Below are 27265 nucleotides of genomic sequence, written 5' to 3'. Positions count from 1 at the left end.
GGCCTCCAAAATACTCTCCAGCCTTTGCTGATGACTTTACAGAACTGTTATCAACAATTTCCTCAGAGTTTGACTGTTTTATCATTGCTGGAGACTTTAACATTCACATAGATAATGCAGAAACCAATATGGCAAAAGAAATTTAAACTGTTTTAAAAACTTTTGATCTGACTCAGCATGTACATGGACCCACACATAATCGTGGACACACTCTAGATTTACTTATCAGTAAGGGTCTAAACATTTCATCGATTGTTATTAAGGATGTAGCACTGTCTGATCATTTTTGTATTTTCTTTGATATATTGATCTCTCCTGCCATGATTGAAGCTAGATCTGTGTCTGTCAAGAAGAGATGCTTAAATGAGAACACTAGTGTACTGTTTATGAAGCCTATATCTTTAACACCAAGCATATCTGCTGACTCTGTTGATTTTCTCCTTGATTCTTTTAACTCAAAAGTTAAGAGTGTAATTGATGATATTGCTCCTGTGAAAGTCAGGAAGAAGAATGGCAGGCAAAAAGCACCTTGGAGAAACTCAACAGCAGTGCAAAATATGAAAAGACAATGCAGAAAAGCAGAGCGCATGTAGCGTAAGACAAAACTTGTAGTCCATTATAACATCTATAAAGACAGCATCCATGCTTTCAATAAGGAACTAGGCAAAGCTAGACAGGCTTTCTTCTTGAATATTATAAACAGCAATATAAACAACACACGCACTCTTTTTGCTACTGTAGAGAGACTGACAAACCCCCCAAGCCAGATTCCCAGTGAAATGCACTCAGACAGCAAGTGCAGTGAGTTTGCTTCTTTCTTCTCTGAGAAAATCAATAATATCAGAAAGCTGATCAGCTCATCCTTGAGTTGCGCTGGGGTCAGGCAGATCAGACAACAGCCTGAGAAAGTAGTCACTATGTCTGATTTTGAAGAAATTGATGGTAACATTTTGGAAGAAAGCGTACAGCACCTTAAAACATCAACCTGCGCCCTTGACGCACTTCCCACATCTTTTTTGTGTTACACAGCTTAGAAGCAGATCTCCTAGAAGTGGTAAATGCCTCACTTCTCTCTGGGAGTTTTCCCACCTCCCTGAAAACTGCAGTTGTCAAGCCCCTCCTGAAAAAGAGCAATCTGGATAAGACCATATTAAACAAGTATAGACCGATCTCAAATCTTCCTTTCATAGGCAAGATCATTGAAAAAGTTGTCTTCAACCAGCTGAACAAATTCTTAAGCTCAAATGGACACTTTGACAATTTTCAATCTGGTTTCCGACCGCACCACAGTACAGAGACCGCACTCATAAAGATAATAAACGATATTCGCTTAAATACTGATACAAGCAAATTATCAGTGCTGGTACTACTCGACCTCAGTGCTGCATTTGACACTGTCGATCACAAAATACTTCTTGACAGGCTGGAAAACTGGGTCGGGCTTTCTGGGATAGTCCTAAAATGGTTCAGGTCATACTTGCTAGGGAGAGGTTATTATGTGAGTATAGGAGACCATAAGTCTGAGTGGACATCCATGACATGGGGAGTCCCTCAAGGCTCAATTCTTGCGCCACTCCTATTCAACCTGTACATGCTCCCAATGAGCCAAATAATGAGAAAGAACCAAATCGCTTACCACAGCTATGCAGACGATACACAGATCTACTTAGCCCTATCGCCTAACGATTACAGCCCCATTGACTCCCTTTGCCAATGCATTGATGAAGTAAACAATTGGATGTGCCAAAACTTTCTTCAGTTAAACAAAGACAAAACTGAAGTCATTGCGTTTGGAAACAAAGATGAAGTTCTCAAGGTGAACGCATACCTTCAGTCTAGGGGTCAAACAACTAAAAATCAAGTCAGGAATCTTGGTGTGTCTCTGGAGTCAGACCTTAGTTTCAGTAGTCATGTCAAAGCAATAACTAAATCAGCATACTATCACCTGAAAAATATTGCAAGAATTAGATGTTTTGTTTCCAGTCAAGACTTAGAAAAACTTGTGCATGCTTTCATCACCAGTAGGGTGGATTATTGTAATGGACTTCTCGCTGGCCTCCCAATAAGACCATAAGACAGTTGCAGCTCATACAGAACGCTGCCGCCAGGATTTTGAGCAGAACCAGAAAATATGAACACATCACACCAGTCCTCAGGGCTTTACACTGGCTGCCAGTTACATTTAGGATTGATTTTAAAGTATTATTACTGGTATATAAATCATTCAATGGCCTAGGACCTCAATACATTGCAGATATGCTCAGTGAATATAAACCCAACAGATCACTCAGATCATTAGGATCACATCGGCTAGAAATACCAAGGGTTCACTCTAAGCATGGCGAGTCTGCTTTTAGCTACTATGCCAGCCGCAGCTGGAACCAGCTTCCAGAAGAGATCAGATGTGCTCCTACAGTAGTCACATTCAAATCCAGACTCAAAACACATCTGTTTAGCTGTGCATTTACTGAATGAGCACTGTGCCACTGTTCGTCCGACTGTTTGCACTGCATTTTATTTTATGTTTTAATTATTCTGATTTCTTTTGATTATTTCTGTATTTTATCTTTTACTCTAAACTGTTTTAATTATTCTGATTTCTTTTGATTATTTTAATTTCTTCTATGTAACGCACTTTGAATTACCATTGTGTATGAAATGTGCTATATAAATAAACTTGCCTTGCCTTGCCTTGCATTGCCTATATCACACAATTCTGAGAAATAAAGATGTAAATTTGCAATTGTGAGATAAAAAGTTGCAATTATCTTTTAAAATGTTTTATTCTGTGGCGGATACAAGATTCCATAGTGACTTTAGAAGTTTTACAACCCCAAGTTTATTTATTTAAAATTTTGTTTATTTATTTTTTTATTTTTTTATTGAATCTTGTCATGAAAATAGTCTTCGATGCTGACATGGCATTAATATGTTTATTTATTTAAAATTTTGTTTATTTTTTATTTTATTTTTTTATTGAATCTTGTCATGAAAATAGCCTTTGATGCTGACATGGCATTAAGCAATGCACTACTACTACTAGCACAACAAATCGCCATTGAAACATTAAGATAAAGCATGAACTATTGATGTTTTTGTGTGCCTTCTTATTATTAAGAGTGCATTTACACGGTCCAATTGTAGTGAAATCACCTTTTTCAATTTGTATAAAATTTCATTAAATCCGACTCTCTATTAAAGCTGTTCAGTTAGTTCAGAGAGGTTCTTGATTGTGAAGATCAAGTCTGTTTGTGAGCAGCACACATCATTCCTCAGCGAACGACGTCCCGTCACACAGACGTTTGTCTGAAAGACGAGTGCGAAGGAGAGATTGAGGGACGAGAGACAGACGATTGATCCGCGCGTTCTTTCCTGTCTGACGCGAGGGCTAATATTGGATTTTTTGCCCATATAAATCTCGTGCAGCGAGACGGTTTTCAGCATGAATCATCAATCCTGTCCAAAGCACAGAGCTTCTGCTCACAGCAAACACAGGAACATGAAATATAGTGCCTGCAACAGAACATCACAACAAAAGTTTGCAAGACATAAACGCATGCATGATCAATAATTTTTGAGCCGTGTGGTTTATCCCTACTGAGATTCTCTTTTTATGTTTTCTGTATGTGGAACCTTTGGTTCTGCTCTCTTTTAATGTTGCGGGAATGACAGTTTTAATGACCCCACTGGGAACGTTGCCCGGCACCGAAATATGCACTAAACAGTGTAGAAATGTGATGGTTGCCTAGCAACCGCATAAGAATGCTGCCACATGGACTTATAAACTCTGCTCACAAAGCACTGGGATAACTGGGTCAGATTTAATGTTTTACACAAGAAATATCAAACGCAAACAAGTTTCATTTTTCAGCCAAGCCTCAAACTCACGCCATTGGTTGAGCGCATGTTTCTGTACACATAAATGGCACACTTTACTCTTAATTTATAAAAAGCTGAAGTAAATAATACTCTACCATTTGAAAATTTGGGGTCGTGAGAGTTTTTAATGCAAGTCTGCATTTATTTAATAATAATAAAAATACAGTAAACAGTAATATTGGATAATAATAATGAATATTATTATTATTATGCATTGTAATGTTTTTAATTGTAATTTATTGCTGTGATCAAAGCTGAATTTCATCATTCCTCCAGTCTTCAGTGTCACATAATCCTTCAGAAATCATTCTAATATGATGATTTGCTGCTCAAGAAACATTTCTGATTATTATCAATGTGAAAAACAGTTGATGCTTGATACTTAATGCTTTAAATAATCATGATTATCTACAGGGTCATATTATAACATTACATTTTAATTTTAATTCATTCATTTCATTGTGATGTGGGTGGGACAATGAGTCATTTATCTAAACTTTAGATTTTAAACATTAAGTTTGGTTAAAATGAACATGTTTAATGTTTAACATGTAATCTCAGATAAACCGTGTGTACTGTGTAAAGTCTGGTAGATGTTGGTAAGGATGCTGAAGCTCGACTCGTTCTCTCTCCGCAGGGCCGATGGCAGACGCTGGTCTCTGGCTTCTCTTCCCTCCTCTGGATATGGGACCAACACACCCAGCTCAACGGTACATGAGAAACCAGTCCAGAGAATGCTGGGGCATTTATAGTTTTGACTATAGTCACTAAAGGATGTTGTAAGCTGCAAACTATTGTAGACTGTGATGAACACTGTTACCATCGTTTAAACGCATGTGGAAATACTATATTAAATAGAAAGTCAAAACAGGATGAATCAAATGGGTGAGAATGATAGAGTTAGAAAGAACCATAATGCGTGGAATTATATGGGAAAATTGTCTAGATCCAATGCAAGATATTTATATTAATTAGATCTATATTCATTAAGTATGAACTATATTAATTAATATATATATATATTAATTAATATATATATATATATATATATATATATATATATATATATATATATATATATATATATACATTATTTTTTATGGGGTTTCATTACAGCAATTTGCTATCTTTTCCTGAGATCAAAAGTGTGTCACATAAACATTAAAAAAAAATCTATTCTTTAAAAAAAATATAATTTTTATTTTCTCAAACTCCTAAAAATAATGAGCTGATGAATATAGATATATGAGTGAAGTTACATGATTGAAAATATGCAGTATATACAATGTATTCAAAAGTGTGAAGCCAGTAGTACAAAATGCTTGTTTTGCATTATATATATTTATATAATATAATATTATTATTAAATAATTAAATATTAAAATAATGTATTATTAACATATTAAAACTAATATTTAATTATTATTCATTCAAATTATTAAAAAATGGCATTAATTGCATATGGATGGATAGAAAGATAAATAAACAAATTGATGGATGGATGGATGGATGCGTGTATAGATATGGATGGATGGATAGATGGATGCGTGTATAGATATGGATGGATGGATAGATGGATGGATGCATGGATAGATATAGATAGATGGAACAGTAGAGCTCAAACAGTAGAGCGTTGGGTCAAACAGTTGGCTAGCAACGCCAAGGTCATGGGTTCGATTCCCAGGGAAAGCAAGAACTGACGAAATGTAAAATGTGTACCTTGAATGCAATATAAGTCGCTTTGGATAAAAGCGTCTGCCAAATGCATGAATGTAAATGTAAATGAATAGATGGATGGATGGATGCATGAATAGATATAGATGGATGGATGGATAGATGGATAGAAAGATGAATTGATGGATGCATGGATGGATGGATAGACAGATGATAGATAGATCTTTAGTGTCAGTGGAAGTATATAATGGTCTGGTTTCTTCAGTCTTCCAGCTCGTCTCAGGAGCGTCTCCATCAGCTGCCGTACCAGCCCACACTGGACGAGCTGCACTTCCTGTCCAAACACTTCGGCAGCACCGAGAGCATCACTGATGATGACGGACGCAGATCGCCACACGTGCGGCCGCGCTCGCGGAGTCTTAGGTACACACACACTCACATAAACGACTGAAGCACATTAAAACCTGTTTATGCCAAATGTCACTTAGGTTGTGTTCATACTTGTTCATACTTCATACTAGCTCTTCACAAGTTCTCAGCTGCTCAAAATACCATCATATAAAGCTACGCACATACAGCGAGCACATTTAGCCCAGAACACAGCATTGTTTTGGATGTTCGATAAGATCCTTCACGAAATATACATATTAAAAGCCGGCCAATCAGGTTGTGAACGAATCCCTTTGCCTTAAGGTTCGGTATCTTTAGATTCAGTGTTAAAATGCCAATGAGAACACTAAGCGGACCAGGACTAAATGTGTTTTTTTTTGGTCAAGACCAAACGCACCAAGCGAACCGAACTACAAGTGTGAACACACTGGTCCTCTTCTTTCTTTTGCTCCATACTCATCCTCCCTGCTTCTCTCTACAGTCCGGGGCGATCACCTTCTTGCTACGACAATGAGATTGTTATGATGAACCATGTTTATAAGGAGCGGTTCCCTAAGGTTAGCAAAACACAAACACACACTCTTCAGTGTTTTTAAAATCATGTCATTTGTAAATACATATGCACTTGCAGCACATATTATATTTGTTAAGCATTACTTAAGCGTTGCACACATGTTTGGACTTTAACCTTTTGCCACAAAACATGTCGAACTTCACAAAACATGTCAAAAAACATGTCCAGGCCATGTTTCACCCCAAAATCGAAAGGGTTTAAAAATGTGAAATCATATTTTGAATAAAGAAAATCCTAGTTTTAGTTTTGCATTGTGATATTTTCCAGAAATATTGTCGAGTGTTAATTCTGAAACCTAGTTCGTCTCTGCAACTGCAGTCCACAGTATATATTCCCTATTAAAAACGTCATTTAAACGTTGTCTATCCATTACGTTCAGGCCAAAGCTCAGATGGAGGAGCGCTTGGCTGATTTCATCGAGACGTACTCGCCCGAGAACGTGCTGCCGCTGGCCGACGGGGTCCTCAGCTTCATCCACCACCAGATCGCAGAGCTGTCCCGAAACTGCCTGACCAAATCTCGTGAAGGCCTCATCACCACCGTCTACTTCTACGAGCTGCAGGAGAACCTGGAGAAACTCCTGCATGAAGTGAGCGTGGGGCTAAATGTGTGGGCTGGATATGAGTCAAGTCAAGTCACTTTTATTTATATAGAGCTTTATACAATACAGATGGTTTCAAATAATGAATTGTTCAGCTGGATATGAGTATGTTTGTTTCAGCTGGTATTAATTAACATCACGCTTCATTTAACTGGATTATTAAACTGTTCATATTCGATTTGCTCAATGTTTGTTTATTATTTTATTGCATCTCTAATTACTTAAATTAAATTAAATTGGTTAAAATGGCAAAAAATTTAATACTTTTCAATTAAAATACTTTTAACTTCTTCTTAAGAACATATGAATATAGGCAAATATGAATCCTTCTTTTTTTATTGCACACCTTCAGACATTATAGCAAAATCAATTTGTAGTTTCACTACTATGGAGGGCCAGATTACAAAAAGCAAATAATTAAATTAAATATTTACATTTTGTTTTTTACATATTGTTGACTGACAATTATAACCCTGCTTTATGGAACACAAGCTTGTGCTTAAATGAAACATTAATCTAAAGATAATTATAAAAATGAAAAAATGAATGCAAAGTAATGCTAAAACAATTGTTTGGTAATTTAATAATTAATTCAATCATTTATTTAATTATTTTTATGCTTTTATTAAGTTTTATATATGTTTTTAAAGATTCTTTTAAATATTTATTTAATGTTTTAATTTTGAATAATTTGGCCCTGCTGAACGAGCAAAAGAGCAAACATTTTCTTTCAGCTTCAGATTCAGTAATGAAATTTTTATTTGTCTACAAACCTAATATCAGGAGACCTGAAAAATGTAAAATTCACTCAAGTGTGTCCAAACTGTCGGTTGAGCAGAAGTTTAATTTTCCTAATTTAATGGTCTTTTGTTATCTGTCAGGCCTATGAGCGATCAGAGAGCTCGGAGATGACCTTCATCACAGAGCTGGTGAAGAAACTCTTCATCATCATCTCCCGCCCTGCCCGACTGCTTGAGTGTCTGGTGAGGATCAACACACACACACACACACACACACACACACACACACACACACACACACACACACACACAGGACTTGATCTGCCTGTCGCTCGGCTTGGTCGCTTCTTCAGCCTACGTTGTGGAGTTGCCATAGCAACAACTGTCTGATGGGGTCACCAAGGGTCAGGAGAAGAAAGTACAATGTGCTGAAAGGCTTCAGTGTAACAAAAACCTTGACTGGTATTATCAAACACGAAAGGCACCCAGTAGTGCGGTCACTGGAAATATGGATCACTGCATAAATAAATAATATGGATCACCAGATAAATACAAATGGGACATGAAATACTGAATTTTTTCACCTGTTTATTATCTTAAAGCTTCTGCTAAAAAAAAAATAGTCTGTTACAATCAAACACAATAATTGACCTAGCAACAAAAATCAGCGCGCAATCACAAACAAATATTCAAGATCGCTGCATAGTAAACAAGTCTATGCTTTCATTCGAAATTTTAGAATAGATACTTTTTTCACATTAATTGATCAAAAGTGACAGTAAAGGAAATGTCATTTTCATAAAATGTTCAATTTCAAATAAATGCTGTTCTTTTGATCTTTCTTTTAATCAGTGGATCAAGAAAAAAGATGTAACATGCTTTCTACAAAAATATGATTCCAACACTGATAATAATCAGAAATGTTTCTTGAGCATCAAATCATCATATCAGAATGATTTCTGAAGGATCATGTGACACTGAAGACTGGAGTAATGATGCTGAAAATTCAGCTTTGATCACAGGAATATATTACATTTTAATATTTATTATAATAGAAAACCATTATTTTTAATTATAATAATAATAATTCACAATATTGCAGTTTTTACTGTATCTTTGTTCAAATAAAATGCAGCTTTGTTGAGCAGAAGAGATTCTTTCAAAAACATTGAAAAATCGACAAACCCCGAACTTTAGATCTGTGTTTTTTTTATTTCACCACAGAAAGCTGCAATTGACCAAAAACTGCATTTCCCCTGTTTCCTCAGGAGTTTAACCCTGAAGAGTTCTACCACCTCCTTGAGGCAGCAGAAGACCACGCTAAAGAGGGCCAGCTAATGAAGACAGACATCCCACGATACATCATCAGCCAGCTCGGCCTGACCAGAGACCCTCTGGAAGGTGAGAGAGACCCACATGACTGAACATCTTCACACAGAGCGTGTTAGTCTCCAGAGGGAACGAGCGTAGCAGAAGCCGAGAGAGGGGGAGAAATGTAGGTCATACTTAGAGACATTGATGAGATTATGGAACAGGTTGAGGAAACGCACAGGCAGTGGGAAGTTTGTATTCCTGCCAAGAACGCTGGGAAATGTGTAAGCACCGCTGTGAACCTGGCAAACAGCAGCCGGCTCAGAGTAATGGGGCTTTTGATAAAAACATGCACTTGCTCTCTCTCTCTCACTGCACAACTAAACACAACAAAATATTTCTCTAGCAAAAAATGCACTCTGATGCTACTCGGTCTATTTAGTTAAAATCCCCCTGTAGTCAATAATTTTATAACCTAAAATTCATCTTTGATCACCAAAATGACATATTTAAAAAAAAATCCTTGAAAAACAATTCTTCATGCCTTAAAATAGCTCGAATGTAACTCTACACCCTTGCCTCATTTAGTATACGCTGTTCAATGAATATGCAAATGAGCCCCGCCTCCACTCACTCACACCAGCTCAGAGATCCAGTCAGTGACGATCACGCGTTGACCTGATTGGTTACAAGGTAGTTTGTGACGTCAGAAACACCAGCGATTTTTAACCGTGTTTTTGAGACTGTCTTTGGTTCACTGCCGTTTTAAGGAGAAAATACTCAGCAATGGTTTTGACCTATGAATTTGCACATAGTTTGTCTTAAAGCATATTAAAAACACCACTTAAACATATAAATCACATTAAAAACTTGATTTTCACCACAGGGGGACTTTAAAATGAATTGCACGCCAAATAAAATAATGTGAATTAAGTGATCAAGCGTCACTGTTACAAAGTTCAGGTTCAGGGATGAAGGAGGCAGACGCCAAACAACTTTAATCTGAACTTTAATCATAAAATATGCATTAACAAAAAAACGAAAGGAGCGGCTGCAGCATAAAAGCCTAATAAAAACAGCAAGGTAAAATGTCTCAGGCCCTCAGCCACGCCCTGCTTCATACCACAGTAACCTTAATAAAACTTTAATATAGCTCACCTGTAAACATGAGTCCCGTCGGATTGCTTTGCATCGGCTCTGGAGGTGAAGACTCCTTCACGGCATCATCAAGCTACGCCTTTGTTATTGTTTTGAAAAAGCGGCCTCTAGCGGCATAACTTACATACTGTGCCTTTAATTTATTTACCTTCATTTCATTGCATGCAGTGAGTATAAAATGTATACTCCCCTTTAATCCATTTCCGTTGGGACTTTAGGAATCATTTTCATTGGCGTTTTTACCGAGTGAGATTATGGTCCATTGAGATTTCACTGTGGGCAGGACTGAGTGAAGCAGTCTTGTTTGGCCTTGTGTTTATTGTCGTCAGAACACATCATTTATCTGGATGCAGATTTAAATCCTTCCACTCTGCGTTTCACCAAACTTGAGTTGGACACCGTGAAACCGTATCCCTGGGAAAGCGGGTTTAACTCCTGTCACGCAAGTCTAGTGTGAAATTGCAAAGAATCGTTTCAGTCCCCTCGCTTAATTTTCCAGCTGCACAAGTTGTCAGAGAAAATGAAGTTTAAAATCACAGATGTTGAAGATGTTATTTTCCACATGCCGTTATACTGATCTCAGCTAGAAGCTGACAATAAAAGCTCTGTTTTAATTGCTGTTTTAGTGCTTGTTTGTGTGTTTTCAATATTTTCTTGAGGTTTTGTTTATTTATGTCATAGTCTTTATTTAGATCAGCGATGCTTCATTTTTTCCTCTAGAATGGATGGTTGCTGTGGAGACTGGAGGTGTTGTTTTTAGACACAATTAGGCAATATGCTGTTGGATTGCTCATGCAAAGGCAAAGGCAGATGGCTAATTATATATACATTTTAGATAACTCTTCATTTGTTGAAAGTGATCAAATGTGCATGCTGCTCATGATTACATATACACAATTTTTGACATATACCATTGAATTACAATGCAAATTTAGTGTGTGTGTGTGTATATATATATATATATATATATATATATAAACCATAACATTTTTGGCTATTCAGAAGTTTGGGGTCAGTAAGATTTATTTTTTAAGAAATAAATACTTTTATTCAGCAAGGACACATTAAATTGACAGGGAAGAAATTTATTATTTCAAATAATAACAATAATAAACTGTTTTCAACATTGATAATAATGAGAAATGTTTCTTGAGCAGCAAATCATCATATTAGAATGATTTCTGAAGGATCATGTGACACTAAAGACTGGAGTAATGATGCTTTGATCACAGGAATAAATTAAATTTTACAATATATTCACATAGAAACCAGTTAATTTAAATTGTAATAATATTTCACAATATTACTGTTTTTACTGTATTTTTGATCAAATAAATGCAGCCGTTGTGAGCAGAAGAGACTTCTTTCAAAAATAGTAAAAGTCTTACTGGCCCCAAAGGTTTGAACAGTAGTGTATATTATTAATATATTTATGTATTACATATTAATTTAATTAATTTAGTTTCATTTGACTAGAATCTTAGTCTATTAATTGTGCTAAAAACATTAAAAGTTGAAAACATAAAACTGTTTCTCAAACAACACATTTATGTAATTGTAATTCCTCAAAGGTATTACATATTTACTGCATAGAAAAACATAAAATTAAAAATGATTAACCAAACCTCCTCCTCCCATACAGAAATGGTGAATTTGGAGAGCTATGACAGTGAGGGCCCACACACGCCGGAGACGGACGACTCTGCTGAAGTGAGTGCATTGGTGTAGTCATGTACTTTTGTGTTGCAATGACCGAAAAGTTTGCATCGGATCATAACTTTTACCTACTAGAATAAAGTGTGTGATTCAAGCAAAGATGGGGGGGGGGACAGAGCAAGATGTGTTGTATAAGCTTGCAATTTTCTCACTCTTTCACATGGAAACATATTTTTAACTAAGGACTCAGCAAACTCTAGGAGCACAACTGCAGCGGCAGGGATTCAGGAGTGGAGAAATGTGGGAGAAATGAAACGGCATAAGGAGTGAAATGATGCTCCAGTGAGTCTACTTATTTCCCCTGCATTGAATCGCACTTTTTCTCTCTCAGGGGAAGCTCAAAGCCATCAAACCGCCCTGTGAATCAGACTTCCAGACTATCAAACTCATCAGCAACGGAGCGTACGGGTAAGAATACTCAAACCCTGTTATTCCCTCTGAAATTACTCAAAGCCATTGTGTAAATATGGATCTCTCCCTCTCGTTTGGATTATAGAGCTGTGTATTTGGTCAGACACAGAGAGACACGCCAGCGCTTTGCAATGAAGAAGATCAACAAACAAAACCTGATCCTCCGGAACCAGATCCAGCAGGCGTTCGTGGAGCGGGACATCCTGACCTTCGCTGAGAACCCCTTCGTGGTCAGCATGTTCTGCTCTTTTGAGACACGCCGTCACCTGTGTATGGTTATGGAGTATGTAGAGGGTAAGACATCACACACACACACACACACACACACTGTAGTGATGGGTCATTCATGAACTTGCGTCTGTCACGTGACAAATGAACGAAAGACTCGGAAGGTAAAGTAATTGTTTATGTTTCATGTAAATTACTTTTGACTGCATTATAATGACTTCTTAATTTCAAGATTTCGTAAGTGGATGTGTTTGGGGAATTTGGCTGTAAAAGTATAACATTTAAAGCCACTTAAATGAACGAATTTACTCGAAAAAAGATTCGTTCAATTTGTTGAACAAGATCGAACAAGAGTGTCAGTAAAATTATCCGAACTTCCCATCACTATGTGTCACACTGAGCTATTGGTTCCGAACATGTATGGATGTTATTCAGCCATTTTAAAATCCCCGTTTAGGCGGCGACTGTGCAACCCTTCTGAAGAATATCGGAGCACTTCCTGTGGAGATGGCTCGGATGTACTTTGCTGAGACTGTTTTGGCGCTGGAGTACATTCATAATTATGGCATTGTACACCGAGACCTGAAACCAGACAAGTAAGTCAGCGCCCCCTGCTGGAGTGGAGGTCATCTGTCAAGTTAAATAGCGGAAGTGCAGTCAATAAAGATGTTGCACTCATTATAATGCCTACAGACAAGCGCATGTATCCCACAAATATCCTCTGTGCTTAGAGTTCAAAAGTTGGTTCTGGAAGTATTTTTCCCATAGGGATTTTTTATAAGCCAGTTATAAGCCAAACCAACGAGCTATGAGGTGAATCAAAACAGTACAAACTCTGGTTTAAGCAAAAAAAGTATTTGAAAATCGGATAAAATGACACAGGTACAAAAATGTGCACTTAACGGGTTTAATGAGGGAAAGAACTACAATCCCATGAAGCATTGCGAATGACATAATATTAAAAACGATGGAGAAAAATAAAACTGTAAAATTAAAAATGTTGATTGTGTATGTAGAAAACACATTTTACATTTATTGCAAACTGCGCATATGTAAAAAAAAAAAAAGTATCTTCATTGCTTAACTTTTCTATTTGTGTATAAATTGTAAGATTTTATTTCTCTGTTACTCTTATGTTAATTTTTATTTTATGTGCGCGAGTCGAAAAATGTATTTTACTGCACGTTGTACTACATGTGCTAGTGTGTGTGTGTGACGAATAAAAAAATTAAATATACAAATATTTAAGTAATTTGAGAGCGTCGGGAGACTGACGCATGTCATTCGCGGTGCTAAATGGGAATGGATGGCTCTTTTGGCACAATTTGCTTGTTTCACTTCAAATTGTTGGTGATTTCTCTGCAGTATTATGGGTAATGTAGTTTTTCAGCAGGAATTCGGCTGTTAGACATTACTGAAATAATGTAGAATGGCGTCTTGAACAAAAGCATAAACCATCGATTAACAACCTCACATAGCTCACAGTAGGTCTGTCTTTAAAGGTTAATAAGTAATCGTTCCCTATGGAGAAAATGAATGTGATTTTTACTTCCTATTGTGCTCCATTACAAGCTGTAAAACAGATGCCACCCCTGTCTTGTGTACGGCTCATCTTGTCATCATCCTTGTTGAAGCGAAATCTCACGGCTGGTTCATTTTCACAGTCTGTTGATCACGTCGATGGGTCACATTAAGCTGACTGATTTTGGCTTGTCAAAGATGGGGCTCATGAATCTCACCACTAACCTGTACGAGGGCCACATCGAGAAGGACGCCAGGGAGTTCCTGGACAAACAGGTAACGACGCTTGTCCTGTTGTGAAGGGATTTCATACCAGGTGTAAACACGGCCGTAATGTGTCTTTGTCCCTGTCTCAGGTGTGCGGCACACCGGAGTATATTGCCCCAGAGGTCATTCTCAGGCAGGGCTATGGGAAACCAGTGGACTGGTGGGCCATGGGGATCATCCTCTACGAATTCCTAGTGGGTTGTGTGCCGTTCTTCGGAGCCACGCCTGAAGAGCTCTTTGGTCAGGTGATCACAGGTGAGTCTGAGGGTACGATTACGCGACAACGATATGCTTAAACCGGAGAAGTTTTTCCTTTTAGTTTTCAGCATACAGACGAAACCATTTTCAAAACGATCCCCGTTCACACGGATCCGCGAAAGCGACTAAAAAACGATGTATTCTGCTGCCAGGCCATTAGATGGCAATGAAAAACTATAGACTGAACACGTAATACGCATGTGCATGACGTCTTCAGAGATTCGCGTTTTTGTTGTTTACACAGGGACCCTTTTCAAAAAACTTTGAAACCCATTTTTTTAAAGTTTGCGTTTTCAGCCACCCAAAACGCCACCGCCGGGTAAACGAACGGCCAAGACGCATAAAAAGTTTAAAGTTTTTAGTTGAATACAGTGTCATGTAAACAGCCCCTGAATGTTGTGTCTCACAGAGGAAAATCCTAATGCTTAATCACACATTGTGTCCTGACACTTCTCTTCTGCTAATCTGGCTTCAAAAGCAACATCTGTGCTAATATTAGCAACGGCAGTGTTGATTAGTGCAAAAGCAAAGCCTTTTTTTTTTTTTCTCCAGAGAACTCTTCCAAAGCGCTCCGTTTTTCTTGCAAAGGTTTGCAATTACATAAACTGAAATGGTATGAAGGGCGTCAGTGCTGCCAACAGATTTCTGTGTTTGTTTGTGCAGATGATATTGAGTGGCCTGTGGGAGATGAGGCGTTGCCTAGTGAAGCTAAGAGCCTGATTTCCGACCTTCTGCAAACCAACCCAGTGGTGCGACTGGGCACAGGTACACTTTACCATGCTTTCACTGTCAAGACAACTTGAAAACAAATTGGATCCTTTTTAATTTATAATTTCATGTTCTTGGTCTTATTGTGAGCAGTTCATCTATGCTTATTATTATGTCATCTTTTTTTTGTTGACTACCATATAAATGTTTGGGATTTGTAAGATTTTTTTTTATATGTTATTAAAGAAGTCTCTTCTGCTCACTCATTTATTCAATCAAAAATACAGTGAAAACAGTAATATTTTGACATATGTTTACTATTGAATAGTACTGTATATAATCGCTCAGCCAAAAATTAAACTTCTTTCATCATTTCATGTTGTTCCATATGATGGTTTCTGTCACAGAATGTGAAAGTTGTCACTGTTTTCTATACAATGAAAATAAATTATGAAAGTTTATTTGACAAAATTATGAGATGAAAGCTGTCAAGATCTGAAAATTTACAGAAAGTTCAGAAAAATGTTCCCTTCTCCACAATTTTTTTCAAATCTCATTAGTGAGTTTATGTATATTCGTGCTTGCCGTTACTCCATCTTGATGCACCATATGTGATTCAATGCAAAACTTTGTATAACATTAGAAGACTATTTTATAGTGTTTTTCATTTATTTACAGTCCCATTCCCTAGTATTTGTTCACTGTATGGAAAACCGTTGCTTGGACATTCTGAAAAGAAAAGGAACAGCCAGTTTGAGTGTTTTGCATTACAATCCATGATCATAACACCTAATATCTTACCAAGATTTGATGTTTATCTGTTTACATTGTCTATAAATGCATGTCTGTTTACCCTTGTGAACAGGTGGAGCGTTTGAACTGAAGCAACACTCGTTTTTCTCGGGATTGGACTGGAACGGTTTACTCCGACAGAAGGCTGAGTTCATCCCTCATCTGGAATCTGAGGAGGACACCAGCTATTTTGACAGTGAGGACACTTGCATTTGCTTTTGAGTCTGCGATTGATCGGCATCACGCTATCTCACACCATCCTCTTACTCTCCCTCTGTCTCAGCGCGGTCTGAGCGCTATCGGCACATCAACTCCTACGACGAGGACGACACCAACGATGATGAGCCGGTGGAGATAAGACAGTTTTCTTCCTGCTCACCGCGCTTCAGCAAGGTCAGTCTGACACATGGCTGCATCCATATTTCATGCTTTCTTTCTAAGAAACACTCTCGCATGCATAAATACACTCATTAACACTGGAACAACATTTGAAACATGCATTTTCTTTGAAGCTGCTTTTGTATTGTAAAAAAGCGCTATACAAATAAATGTGAATTGAATAACACCAATCCTTTTTAATAGGTCTTAATTATTTTTATATTTTTATCTATTATATTATTTTCTATAAACATTTGTAGACGTTCAAGCCTTGGCAAAAGCATTTGTACATTTGAGCATTTATGAAATATAACTCATGTGACAACTAACCCCGCCTGTCCTACATGGATCCATTGAAAAGGCCATCACCGTTAAACTATTTTCAAAAATCTCCTCTTTCAGTTAATATACAGTAAGTTGCATAAACCTTCTTTTCCCAGAAATAGCAGGAATTTTAATGCGTTTGTTTTGAACACAGGTGCTTGATAAAAACACTTGTGTGAAGCAGTGGGCTTCAGATAAGCGAACACAATCACACACTGACATAATAAACATTCTCTGATCATCTTTAGCGTGAATATGCTGAGGGTTCTTCTCAAGACGTGCGACCCTCTTCAGGACCTGAACAAAGACCTTGGGTTATATAAACAACAAAACAAACACAATTATGTAAACAGCAAAATGACTGGTTGATGAACAACATCAGTGATTTCAAGCACCAAAGTAGCAGGAAAGCACCATATAAGTATATACATTACCATTCAAACATTTGGGGTCGGTAAGATATTTTTTGTTTTTTTTTCTTATGCTCATTTATTTGGTCAAAAATGCAGTAAAAACGGTGAAATATTTTTACAGTTTAACAGAGCGGGTTTTCTATTTGAACAAATTTTAAAATGTAATTTATTGCTGTGATCAAAGCTGAATTTTCAGCATCATTACTCCAGTCTTCAGTGTCACATGATCCTCAGAAATCATTCTAATAAGTTTATTTGATGGTCAAGAAACATTTCTGATTATTATCAATGTTAAAAACAGTTGTGCTGCTTCATATTTTTGTGGAAAGTGATAATTGTCTGATTAATATTTATTTGAAATCGAAATCTTTTATAAAAAGTCTTTACTATCACCATTGATACATTTAATGTGTCCTTGTTGAATAAAATAATTATTCCTTAAAAAAAAAACATACTTACTGACCCCAAACTTTTGAATGGTATTGATCATATGACTTGTGCTTGATATTCAAAGACAATACTATTGTATGGCTTCAGATGACTAAAATAAGTCATATGGACTACACATATGGTAATTTTGTAGCTTGACAGCGCCAATACCCATCCCTTTTTATTCTATAGAAAACTGCATTCAGGATATTCTTCAAAAAAGTCAGACTTCTTACAGACTTCTACAGCACATGTGAGGTGTAAACAAAGCAGCCTTTGCCATTGTTCTCTGTCTTTCAGGTGTATAGCAGCATGGAGCACCTGTCCCAGCTGGAGCAGAAGTCCCCTGTTGTCACCCGCCGAGAGCACAAAGGTCGACGCGATGACAAGATGGTCAAGCGGGAGAGTCTGGGAAGCTTCAGCATGAGAGACAAGAGCTGGAGGACGAGCTCACCTGAGATGTACGTTTGTGAGAGTTTGATTCAAACCATGTTAGTCAGATATATCACCATAACATACTGCGCATTAAGATGCTTTTTTAAATTAAGTGGCACGTTCCAATACTTTTCACAGGAAACGTCTTTCATGCTCTGAGTCTCTGTATATGGAGGGAGACTTCAGTCCTCCGATGGGTGCCCGGCGCCGCTTTTCAGCCCTAATGGACACGCACCGGTTTGCCGCTCCTCAAGAGGGCGATGGAGAGCTCTCCGCACGACAGGGTGCCGCTAAAGCCCCTGGACCATCAGTAGAGGGAGCCACTGCTCCATCATCTCCCAGTGCGAACGAACTGAGGAATGCTGGGAAGGAAGTGATGTCAACCAGTGCCAGTAAAGGGGCAGGTGAGTGGAGGAAAGTTGAATTAAAAAAAGAAGTGATTATGTATGAAGTCCAATGTTGTGTAAAATGTCAATTTCTGTGAATGTAAATTTGGCAGACAAGCCATCGAGAACAGGTGAGATATCGGCACCACAGGCCATACCTTCTACTGGGGCCACAGCAGCGGTCCCCATCGGTGACCCCTTCGGTCAGCGGGCGACCAAGGATCTGGTGCTTCGGCGAGCGCGTCAACATCAGATGTCTAGTGATGGGGAGAAACGTGCTTCACGTCCCAGCAACAAGGTCATCAAATCTGCATCTACCACCGCGTTGTCTGTCATCATTCCTGGAGGTACAATTCAGCCTCCAATCCCACGTGAGATTTTACATTGTGACATTATTTTTATAAAATTTCCTTCCAATTCTCATTACTATGATGCAGAAATTCTGTGCTAAGTTGTTATGAGCAAAAAAAAAGATTTCCTTTCCTAAAAAGTAATTTTTTGTATTATAACTAGTTGAGCAGCACGGAAGCTCTCCACTGGCCAGTCCTATGTCTCCACGGTCTCTCTCGTCCAACCCCTCATCACGAGACTCCTCTCCCAGCCGTGATTACTGCCCCACAGTCATGGTGCTTCGTTCACCGATCACCATCCACCGCTCTGGCAAAAAGTATGGGTTCACACTCCGTGCCATTCGGGTCTACATTGGAGACACTGATGTCTACAGTGTGCACCACATAGTCTGGGTGAGAAAGCAACACACCATGAGATAAAGTTGACTGAGTATAGAAAAGAAATGCTGCAATAGTTTTGTTGATGCAATAATTAGTAATTCTGTCCTTATCCAATCACAGCACGTGGAGGATGAAGGCCCTGCCCAGGAGGCAGGACTGTGTGCTGGTGACCTCATCACTCATGTCAATGGTGAATCTGTGCATGGATTGGTCCATACTGAAGTGGTAGAGCTTATACTTAAGGTGAGACATGAGTTTGCATGAGATGCTATCATCAGCAAGGCAAAACGTGCAAGTTAGAAATTTATTTAGCACTTAGAAAAGTAATAACACACCTGTCCACAAGAATCCACATGATTTGAGCAAGATTCGTTGATAAAGGTGTGCATGTTTCTTTGCTTTATCTTCGTTCAGAGTGGAAACAAGGTGACCTTGACCACCACGCCCTTTGAGAACACATCCATTAAAGTGGGACCTGCACGCAAGTCCAGTTACAAGTCCAAAATGGCTAGACGCACTAAGAGGCCGGTGAAAGAGGGACAAGAGAGGTATATGTGTTAGGATCATCAGTATAAGAAAATCTTTTATCTTTTTTCACACCTCTGTCTTTTTCCTTCCATGATCATTCACAGTAAGAGGCGCGGATCTTTGTTCCGCAAAATAACTAAGCAGTCCAACCTGCTGCATACAAGCCGTAGTCTGTCGTCTCTGAACCGGTCCCTGTCATCCAGTGATAGTCTTCCTGGCTCTCCAACACACAGCCTGTCTGGTCACTCTCCCACCCAGAGCTACCGCTCGACACCCGAGTCGTCCCACCTTGGTGAGTTGATCAAAATGTGTTTTGTGAATATAAAAGAGAAAACTAACAATTAAAAAGTTTAATGGACACTTTAAACCCTGGCTTTTGATCTTCTTGAACCAGGTGCCTCCTCCCAGAACAGCTCTCCTGCCTCCAGTACCCCAAATTCCCCTGCAACAACCCAGCATATGAGGCCCAGCTCCCTGCATGGACTGTCCCCAAAACTACACCGCCAATATCGTTCAGCCCGCTGCAAGTCTGCTGGCAACATTCCTTTGTCTCCGCTGGCTCATACTCCATCCCCGACTCAATCCTCACCACCTCCTTTGCCTGGACACACAATCGGAAGCTCCAACACCACACAAACCTTTCCTTCCAAACTACACTCGTCCCCACCGATCATAAGGCCTAGACCCAAGAGCGCAGAGCCACCCAGATCACCGCTACTCAAAAGAGTGCAGTCAGCAGAGAAACTTGGGTCACCGCTTTCATCTTCATCTGAAAAGAAAGGTGGGATTGGGATGATGAGGAAGCACAGTTTGGAGGTTGGACATTCAGATTATAGAAAGGATGGTTTCCACTGTGAGCTTGGCCTGCAGAGTTTGGTGGAAATCGAGGGTGAGAATCTGGTATCTGCCCCAACAACTTCTTCACCCACACAACCAACCCCATCACCACCTGAAACGGGCGTTCTGAAGCCGGTCAGGAAACTGGGCCGGCAGGAGTCACCTTTGAGTAGAGATGCTTTGCTTGCTGGGAGAGAAAGGGATAGGGACAAGGAGAGGATTGCCGAACCAAGTCAAGCTAGTGAGGCTAAACCAGGGGTGGTCAAAGAGACACTCCCTCCTGGTGCCATTACTCCACCTGGTAGTAAAAAATCTCCAAGTGTTGAAACATCTCAGCGGCCCCCTTTCACTCTTCAGGAAAGTTGCCTAGCCAAACCCCAAACTTGGCAGCCTCCATTGACCAAATCTTCTCCAGTAGCATCAGAGTCAAAGTGTAGTGTAGTTGCCTCCATTCCATCGCCCCTGACCACAGAGTCTTCCCCGTCTGCCAAAACAACAGATCCAAGTTTCATTGTGGAAGCAGGGAATAATGACAAAGGAAGTCTAACAAAGATTCCCCAAAACCAGGCACAAGGAACCAGTAAGCCTTCGTGCTCTGTGAGTAAATCAGGTGTTATCAGCAAAGATATGTTGGAAAGAGAAGGGGGAAAGGATACTGGGAAGAAAGAAGTGAAAACAGAAGTTGGGAAGACTTCAACTTTAGTCAAGCCAAGTATACCATGTAGTGCTCCTGGGAGGACAACAAGCACAGAGGTAACCAAAGCAAGTAAGGGATCAGGTGATGGAGAGGGTCTCAAAAAGGGCGTATTAGATTTGTATAGCAGAACTTTAGATGTCAGGGTGAGAACTGCCTTAGCTCCATCCAAAGGGGTTGTCCCATCCCACCCACCGCAGGCGCAGTGCTCGGTTTTGGGAAAACTTCGGCAGGACAAGTTACTGGCTCCGGTCAGCTGCTACCGTGGAACATTTGATTGGGAGGACAAATGTCTATTGGAGATTGTTGAGGAACACTCTCCATCTCCTACTCCTTCTCCAACTGGAGTACCTCCTGATCTGCCCAAATCTCAACCTCAGTCTCCTGGGGAAAGATCTGGTATGGCTCCACAGTTGACAAGCACAGGGAAATCTATAGGGCTTGTTAAAGAGGGGCCCAAGGCCAAAGAGTTGGAGGTCACCCAGGCTTGTGCACCAGGAAAATTTGAGTCTGCTTCTGGGAGTAGACCAAGCTCCAAAGGATTCAGTCAGAGTCCAACTATCACCTCTTCACTGGTGAAGACTGTCGTTACTCCTAAGAATGGCTCTTGATCCTTTACTTTTTGAAAAAGATAGATGCCTTTAATGGGGGTTTGGCAGAATTCAATGTTTTCAGGCACTTAGACATTTAGTGGACATTCCAGCCAGTGAAAACAAGTGACTAAATCATATTATGCTGAACAAAGGACAATAACTCCAAGGTTCTTTTAAAGGCTGTTATTTATTGTACATGCAGAGCGGTGTCAGAAAATTATGATCGATGTATAATACAAGAATGTGTGTTGGGTGTTTGTGTTTGTGAGAAGGTGAATGGGTGCATGTTTCGTGGTGCTTATGCAACAAGGTAAAAAACAAACAAAAAAATAAGCGCAACGTGCATTAATAGATCAAACAATGCTGAATACTGTGAACACCAAAATAACGTTCCTCTGTTTTCTAAGGTGACCAGCCACACGATTTCCTTAAAACACAAAAACTGAAAAGCTAATATCATATCAAGTTTTTGACGTAGACAGAACGTCAGCAAGGACATATTGCTTTGATAGCTGTTTCATAGCTTGTACCTTATTCAGGAGTTTTGCAAATCCATTAGCAGCTAGCGCATACTACTTAAGCCACTTGGGGATGTTTGCTAAACTGTAGACTTATTCCCCTAATAAAATTCACACTTAACCAATTCTTTCATTATACTGAATTACAAATGCTGAATGTTGAAATTGTTGACATTTTATTTATGTGTTATTTTTATATTAAACCAAGGTTTGAACAAGCTTTCAGTCTCAGCATTTGCTGAGCCATCTTTTTCGGCAATGATAGCTTGATGCCTTCTGAGGTAAATATCAAAGTCCCTTTTTGGCAAGTCGGTGCATTCGGCAGCCATGCAAGTATAACTTTCATCTACTTTAATATCGTAAATTTAGCTTCTTTAGCTAAATTTTGCTATTTTTGTCAAATCAAACAAAAATTTATTCTATCTGGCCCAGATAAAAAGACAAGGTTGCAACGTGACAGTAGTTAAAATAGTTGATCTGATTGTAGAAGTTCATGCTAATGGCCACTATAGCGCATCCTGCAGCAACAAAGAATGCAATGCATATTTTGTATAAAATAATGTGTGCAGGATGTTCTTCCAGAATTTCTTTAGATATTTTTAATAGTATATCATAATTTGGCGCCAGGTAAATTAGGCTGCTGTCACTGTAAGATTGATGCACGGATCCATTATATGGTTACACATGCGTTTTCTTTCTCAACTCTTTACACTCACTTATAAAATAACTGACTGTGTTTACGTGAATACTGCGTTACACGCCACTGCTGAAATCCACCAGAATTTGGATGGTTGGCGCATGGTAATGTCAAACCCTGCTTGCAATGCATTGTCAAGCAGGCACCTCTACATTTGCATAGTTACCTAGAGTATGTTTCAAGCCTCACAGTTTTTCTGTAAATATCCAGCCGCTGTTTAAAGACTGATTTTTTTCATTCTCACATGTAGGTCAGTGTTATGCACAGCTCTTGATTCAAACTAGTGCATATTGACTATTTTGTGCTACTGAATTGTCCTTGAAAATTATTGTTGACCTCACGATCAAGTGTCAGGTGCGCTACCCGAATAATAATTCTTAAGCTGTGGGGTTCCTCATCTGTTTAAAGCAAGAGGACATGGTTTGGCAGGTTAGCATGGAGCAGTTAGCCTACTAGTAGATGTCATAACTACACCATCTGGCTGCAAAGAGAGCATCTTTCTCCGTTGACACAGCAATTCAAAAGTAGCCATATATTGAAATGAATGCTAATACTTTTTGTAAATCAGTCAAATTAGAGAATTTGGTAAAGGGTCTGAACGTGTAAGGCACTGGATATGTTTATAGTGCAGTGACTATTCAAAACAAAACCATAAACTAGGAACCTTAAGTTTTGAAGTGAAAACGCATATCACAATTTTAGATGACATCCTTCATGAGTCATAACAGGTTCTGATTTGAGACATTGTTGGATCAGCACATTTATGATGGTTGTAGGAATCTGCAGAGAGAAAGAGGATTGTATGGTAAAAAATATTCTATAGTTAGTCAAGCATCAATAAATGTCACTGTTGTCATGGCAACCCGGTGTAGCCTGCCGTTTGTGATCTGAATGTTGTTCACTACATGCAAAGAAAATATCAGTAAACATTTGTTTCTAATTTTTCAGCATATGCAAAACATAAATGTTTTTAGGGATGCGACTGATGTTTTTTTGCAGCGTTTGTTCTTTTTCAATTTCTAAAGCCTCGAAAACATCATCACTTTAATGCTAGGAAACAGTTGTGGAGATGAACAATGGTTTTACTATAGTAACCATACTTTACTACAGTAACCATAGTGTATCTATAGTAATACTACTAATACTAATACTATAGTTTTAGTAGTAAAACATTGGTAAAGTATTGTTATAAAATAACTAAATGGTATAAATTGCATTTGTCTCAGCTCAGTATTATCAAGTAAAGCGAATTATACACATTATTAGACTGAAAACATTTTTGTGTATTCAAAAGAATCAACTGAAGAATTAACATTTTCTGTCATATGTTAGGTTTTGACACTTTAGTCAAATTGTAGAACATAAGTACATTGATATTTTCGGTTTATAATTTAATTCATGTATTTATTAATGTAACATGTATCACATGATGAGGACCATTTGAGGTGTGGCAGAAATAGACCTTATTCGGAGCAGCGCCATGACAGGTTTGAAAGCGAGGCTGTGAGGGATAAACTTACTGTTTTCAGTTATGTCTGCTGTAAAAAGCTGTATAAAGCTCCTTAATCAATTATAATTTTCCACAGCTCATGTCCAGTTTTTTGTCTAGCCTACTGAAATGTCTTGGTAAGAATGTTGTGCAGGTTTCATAAGCAGAACAATTATATAGAATAATTATGTATAACAAAAATATAGCTGCAAGCAGAAATTAAGCTGCAACCCGCTTTAAGGGGGCTAACCAAAGTTACTTCGCAAAGTAGGTTTTTCGAAAAATCCAAATTGGCCTACCAGAAAATTTCTCAGGGTGGCGACCGAATCTAGTCTTGGGCCAAGGATTCCAACGATATAATACACTTAGCGACTAATGGTTTAGGAGTTATGAGCCATTAAGTAGGCCTACTTTTGATCGCTGTAGCCACCATTGGTGGTCACGTTGTAGACGTGTACTATCATCACTAAAAGTTTAAAGTCTATACGACTTATGGTTAGGGAAGAATGCTGATCCTTCGAAATTATAACAATTACAATAGGGTTTTAGCGCTACTCGCTCGAATCCCTAATAGTAACAGTAGCCTACAACCCACTGAATAGATGTATGTCTATCCCTTACAGCCTCGCTTTCATTCCCGCTAAAAATCAAAGTTGGCGCTGCTGTGAATAAGGTCTATAGATTGGGTTATACTGCCATCTGATGGCTAACAGGGACACTGTCACTATTTTACACCTTATGGTGGTATTCTTAGTAGGAGTAGGAGCAATCAGTGACCAAGAGTGCTTTATTTATTTGTATTTCATACGGTAGCATGATAATGCCTTTGGGTAGACATTCAGATATCTAGTAATCCTTCCGTAAATGTATTCTGACGCTGTTTATCTCTCAAGCAACTCTTTCATTTCAGATATCTTTTGCTGTTTCATATCTGGTTTTGGTGTTCGTGAAGATTTCTTTATATCTAAACGCAAAATAGGTTTATTTATTGTATTTTACAGAAACTCAACACAGAGAGTTATTTGGATATATCAGTGAAATTGAGAAGTGATGATGACATTTGCATAAAATAATGTAAAAGATTTTGGGTGAATGTGTTAATATAGGCCTATCTAATGTTATGTTTGTAACAATCCAAAAGAACACATAGTTGCCGTTCTTGTCATATTCGTCCCTTTCCCATGCATGACTTTTCAGTTGTGGTTAAAGACGTCTAACACTTCACTGGCCTGAATGTTTCCTTATTGTGACTGTTATAGTTGAATACGAGAGGAACCAACTAATGTTTTATAATGTTCAGTTTATCTGCACAGTTAAACCCTTTCTTATTCACTTTTGAATGATTTGATTTCCACTGCAGAATAGATTCACAACTGAAAGTCAACTGAAAAACAAAAATCAACACATATTTAAAGTATGTTGTCCACTCGTATGTCAAAATGTATTCTTAAGTGCTTGTGTTTGTTTGAGAAATTTATTTTATAATGTAATTTCCTACAAGATATGATCTTTTGAGAATGCACTTTATTTCATGTCGGATATAGTTATTTTATACGTTGCTTTAAAGAACTGTCCAAAATTCTGTACAATACTGTACATAGAGGAAAATAAAGACATAAACATATTCTGTTCGTGAATGTCCTATAGGAGAAATTAAGAGAATTGTGTATGTGTGGCATTTTGGACAGGTTGCGTTGAAACGAATCTGTAATTTATTCTATTTATTTGGTTCTGTATATCACTTTTACTTAATGCAGATGTCCATTAACTGAGGTGCAGTGTGTGTAGTCAGTCAATAAAGATGTATTGTATAAAATTACACGCTCCTTTTATTTGCTTTAGAGAATAATACTAAACTCACACAGGAAAGTTCATCAAGGCATTGCTAGATTTTTTTTGGTCGAGTCAACGTAGACCTTTGGTCACTGAGCTTTTGTCCTCCTTTATCACAGTATGAGTAACAAATTATTAGTTAACAGAACTAAAACTGACCTTTTACAAATACAAAAACTGGCTGTTATCACTGAGTGATGTAGAACACAAGCAAGCAGAATTTACTCAAATGTAAACAAAGCATAACTCTACATGACCCTTTACTTTTTTAACTATGAACCAATTGTCAGAGGGAAGCTTACGTAATCCTTTACAGTACAACAAATTTACATCAGCACAAAACAGAATTTAGAGTATGTTTTATTGAACAGTCAAGAGGAAGAATCTGGATCTTAAATGGACTTTCTTTTTCTTTCTATTTTTTGCTCATGAATGTAAAATGTGTCTAACCAAATAAAAATGTTAACAATTTACCATGCATGTATCATAACAAGCCACGGTTTGATTGGTTTCTTACATTTTTTCAAAATTACTTTAAGACTGTAGAGTAGGCTATATGTATACAGACATGAAATCAATGACAACTGATCTAATTAATTTATAACAGTTTTACCAACTGCATAATTTATTTCCTTTTGATACTCCGAACTGTATTAATTTATTCATATGGTATGTACATATTTTATTTAAATAAATAAATAAATAATTCCGAATTCATTGACTACAGTTTCTCGTACGTGTATATCGTCCAA

The 27265-nt window shown here is 38.2% G+C and overlaps 1 protein-coding gene across 4 annotated transcripts in view; it reads left to right on the top strand.

Moving 5' to 3' along the window:
* mast1a (microtubule associated serine/threonine kinase 1a) overlaps positions 1-26496 on the top strand; it is a 61037-nt gene extending 34541 nt beyond the window's left edge. For 2 of the 4 annotated variants that reach the window (XM_077246071.1, XM_077246073.1), the window contains 23 exons: positions 4517-4589; positions 5819-5976; positions 6425-6500; positions 6897-7106; positions 8000-8101; positions 9127-9259; positions 11970-12037; positions 12375-12451; positions 12540-12748; positions 13140-13278; positions 14347-14479; positions 14560-14725; positions 15392-15493; positions 16302-16424; positions 16512-16621; positions 18073-18233; positions 18346-18611; positions 18707-18940; positions 19107-19336; positions 19445-19567; positions 19739-19872; positions 19957-20144; positions 20247-26496. In XM_077246071.1, the coding sequence (XP_077102186.1) occupies positions 4517-4589; positions 5819-5976; positions 6425-6500; positions 6897-7106; positions 8000-8101; positions 9127-9259; positions 11970-12037; positions 12375-12451; positions 12540-12748; positions 13140-13278; positions 14347-14479; positions 14560-14725; positions 15392-15493; positions 16302-16424; positions 16512-16621; positions 18073-18233; positions 18346-18611; positions 18707-18940; positions 19107-19336; positions 19445-19567; positions 19739-19872; positions 19957-20144; positions 20247-21994 (4963 nt within the window). In that variant the 3' untranslated portion in view covers positions 21995-26496. Of the gene's footprint in view, positions 1-4516; positions 4590-5818; positions 5977-6424; positions 6501-6896; positions 7107-7999; positions 8102-9126; positions 9260-11969; positions 12038-12374; positions 12452-12539; positions 12749-13139; positions 13279-14346; positions 14480-14559; positions 14726-15391; positions 15494-16301; positions 16425-16511; positions 16622-18072; positions 18234-18345; positions 18612-18706; positions 18965-19106; positions 19337-19444; positions 19568-19738; positions 19873-19956; positions 20145-20246 lie in introns of all 4 variants that reach the window. The other 2 variants (XM_077246070.1, XM_077246072.1) reach the window with 1 other exon arrangement.
* Positions 26497-27265: the final 769 nt, after the last annotated feature.

The sequence above is a fragment of the Siphateles boraxobius genome, unplaced genomic scaffold (genome assembly GCF_051911475.1).
Source record: "Siphateles boraxobius isolate OS27281-9 unplaced genomic scaffold, OSU_SipBor_1 29, whole genome shotgun sequence".
Classification (NCBI taxonomy): domain Eukaryota; kingdom Metazoa; phylum Chordata; class Actinopteri; order Cypriniformes; family Leuciscidae; genus Siphateles; species Siphateles boraxobius.
This window is presented reverse-complemented; position numbering and strand designations above follow the sequence as displayed.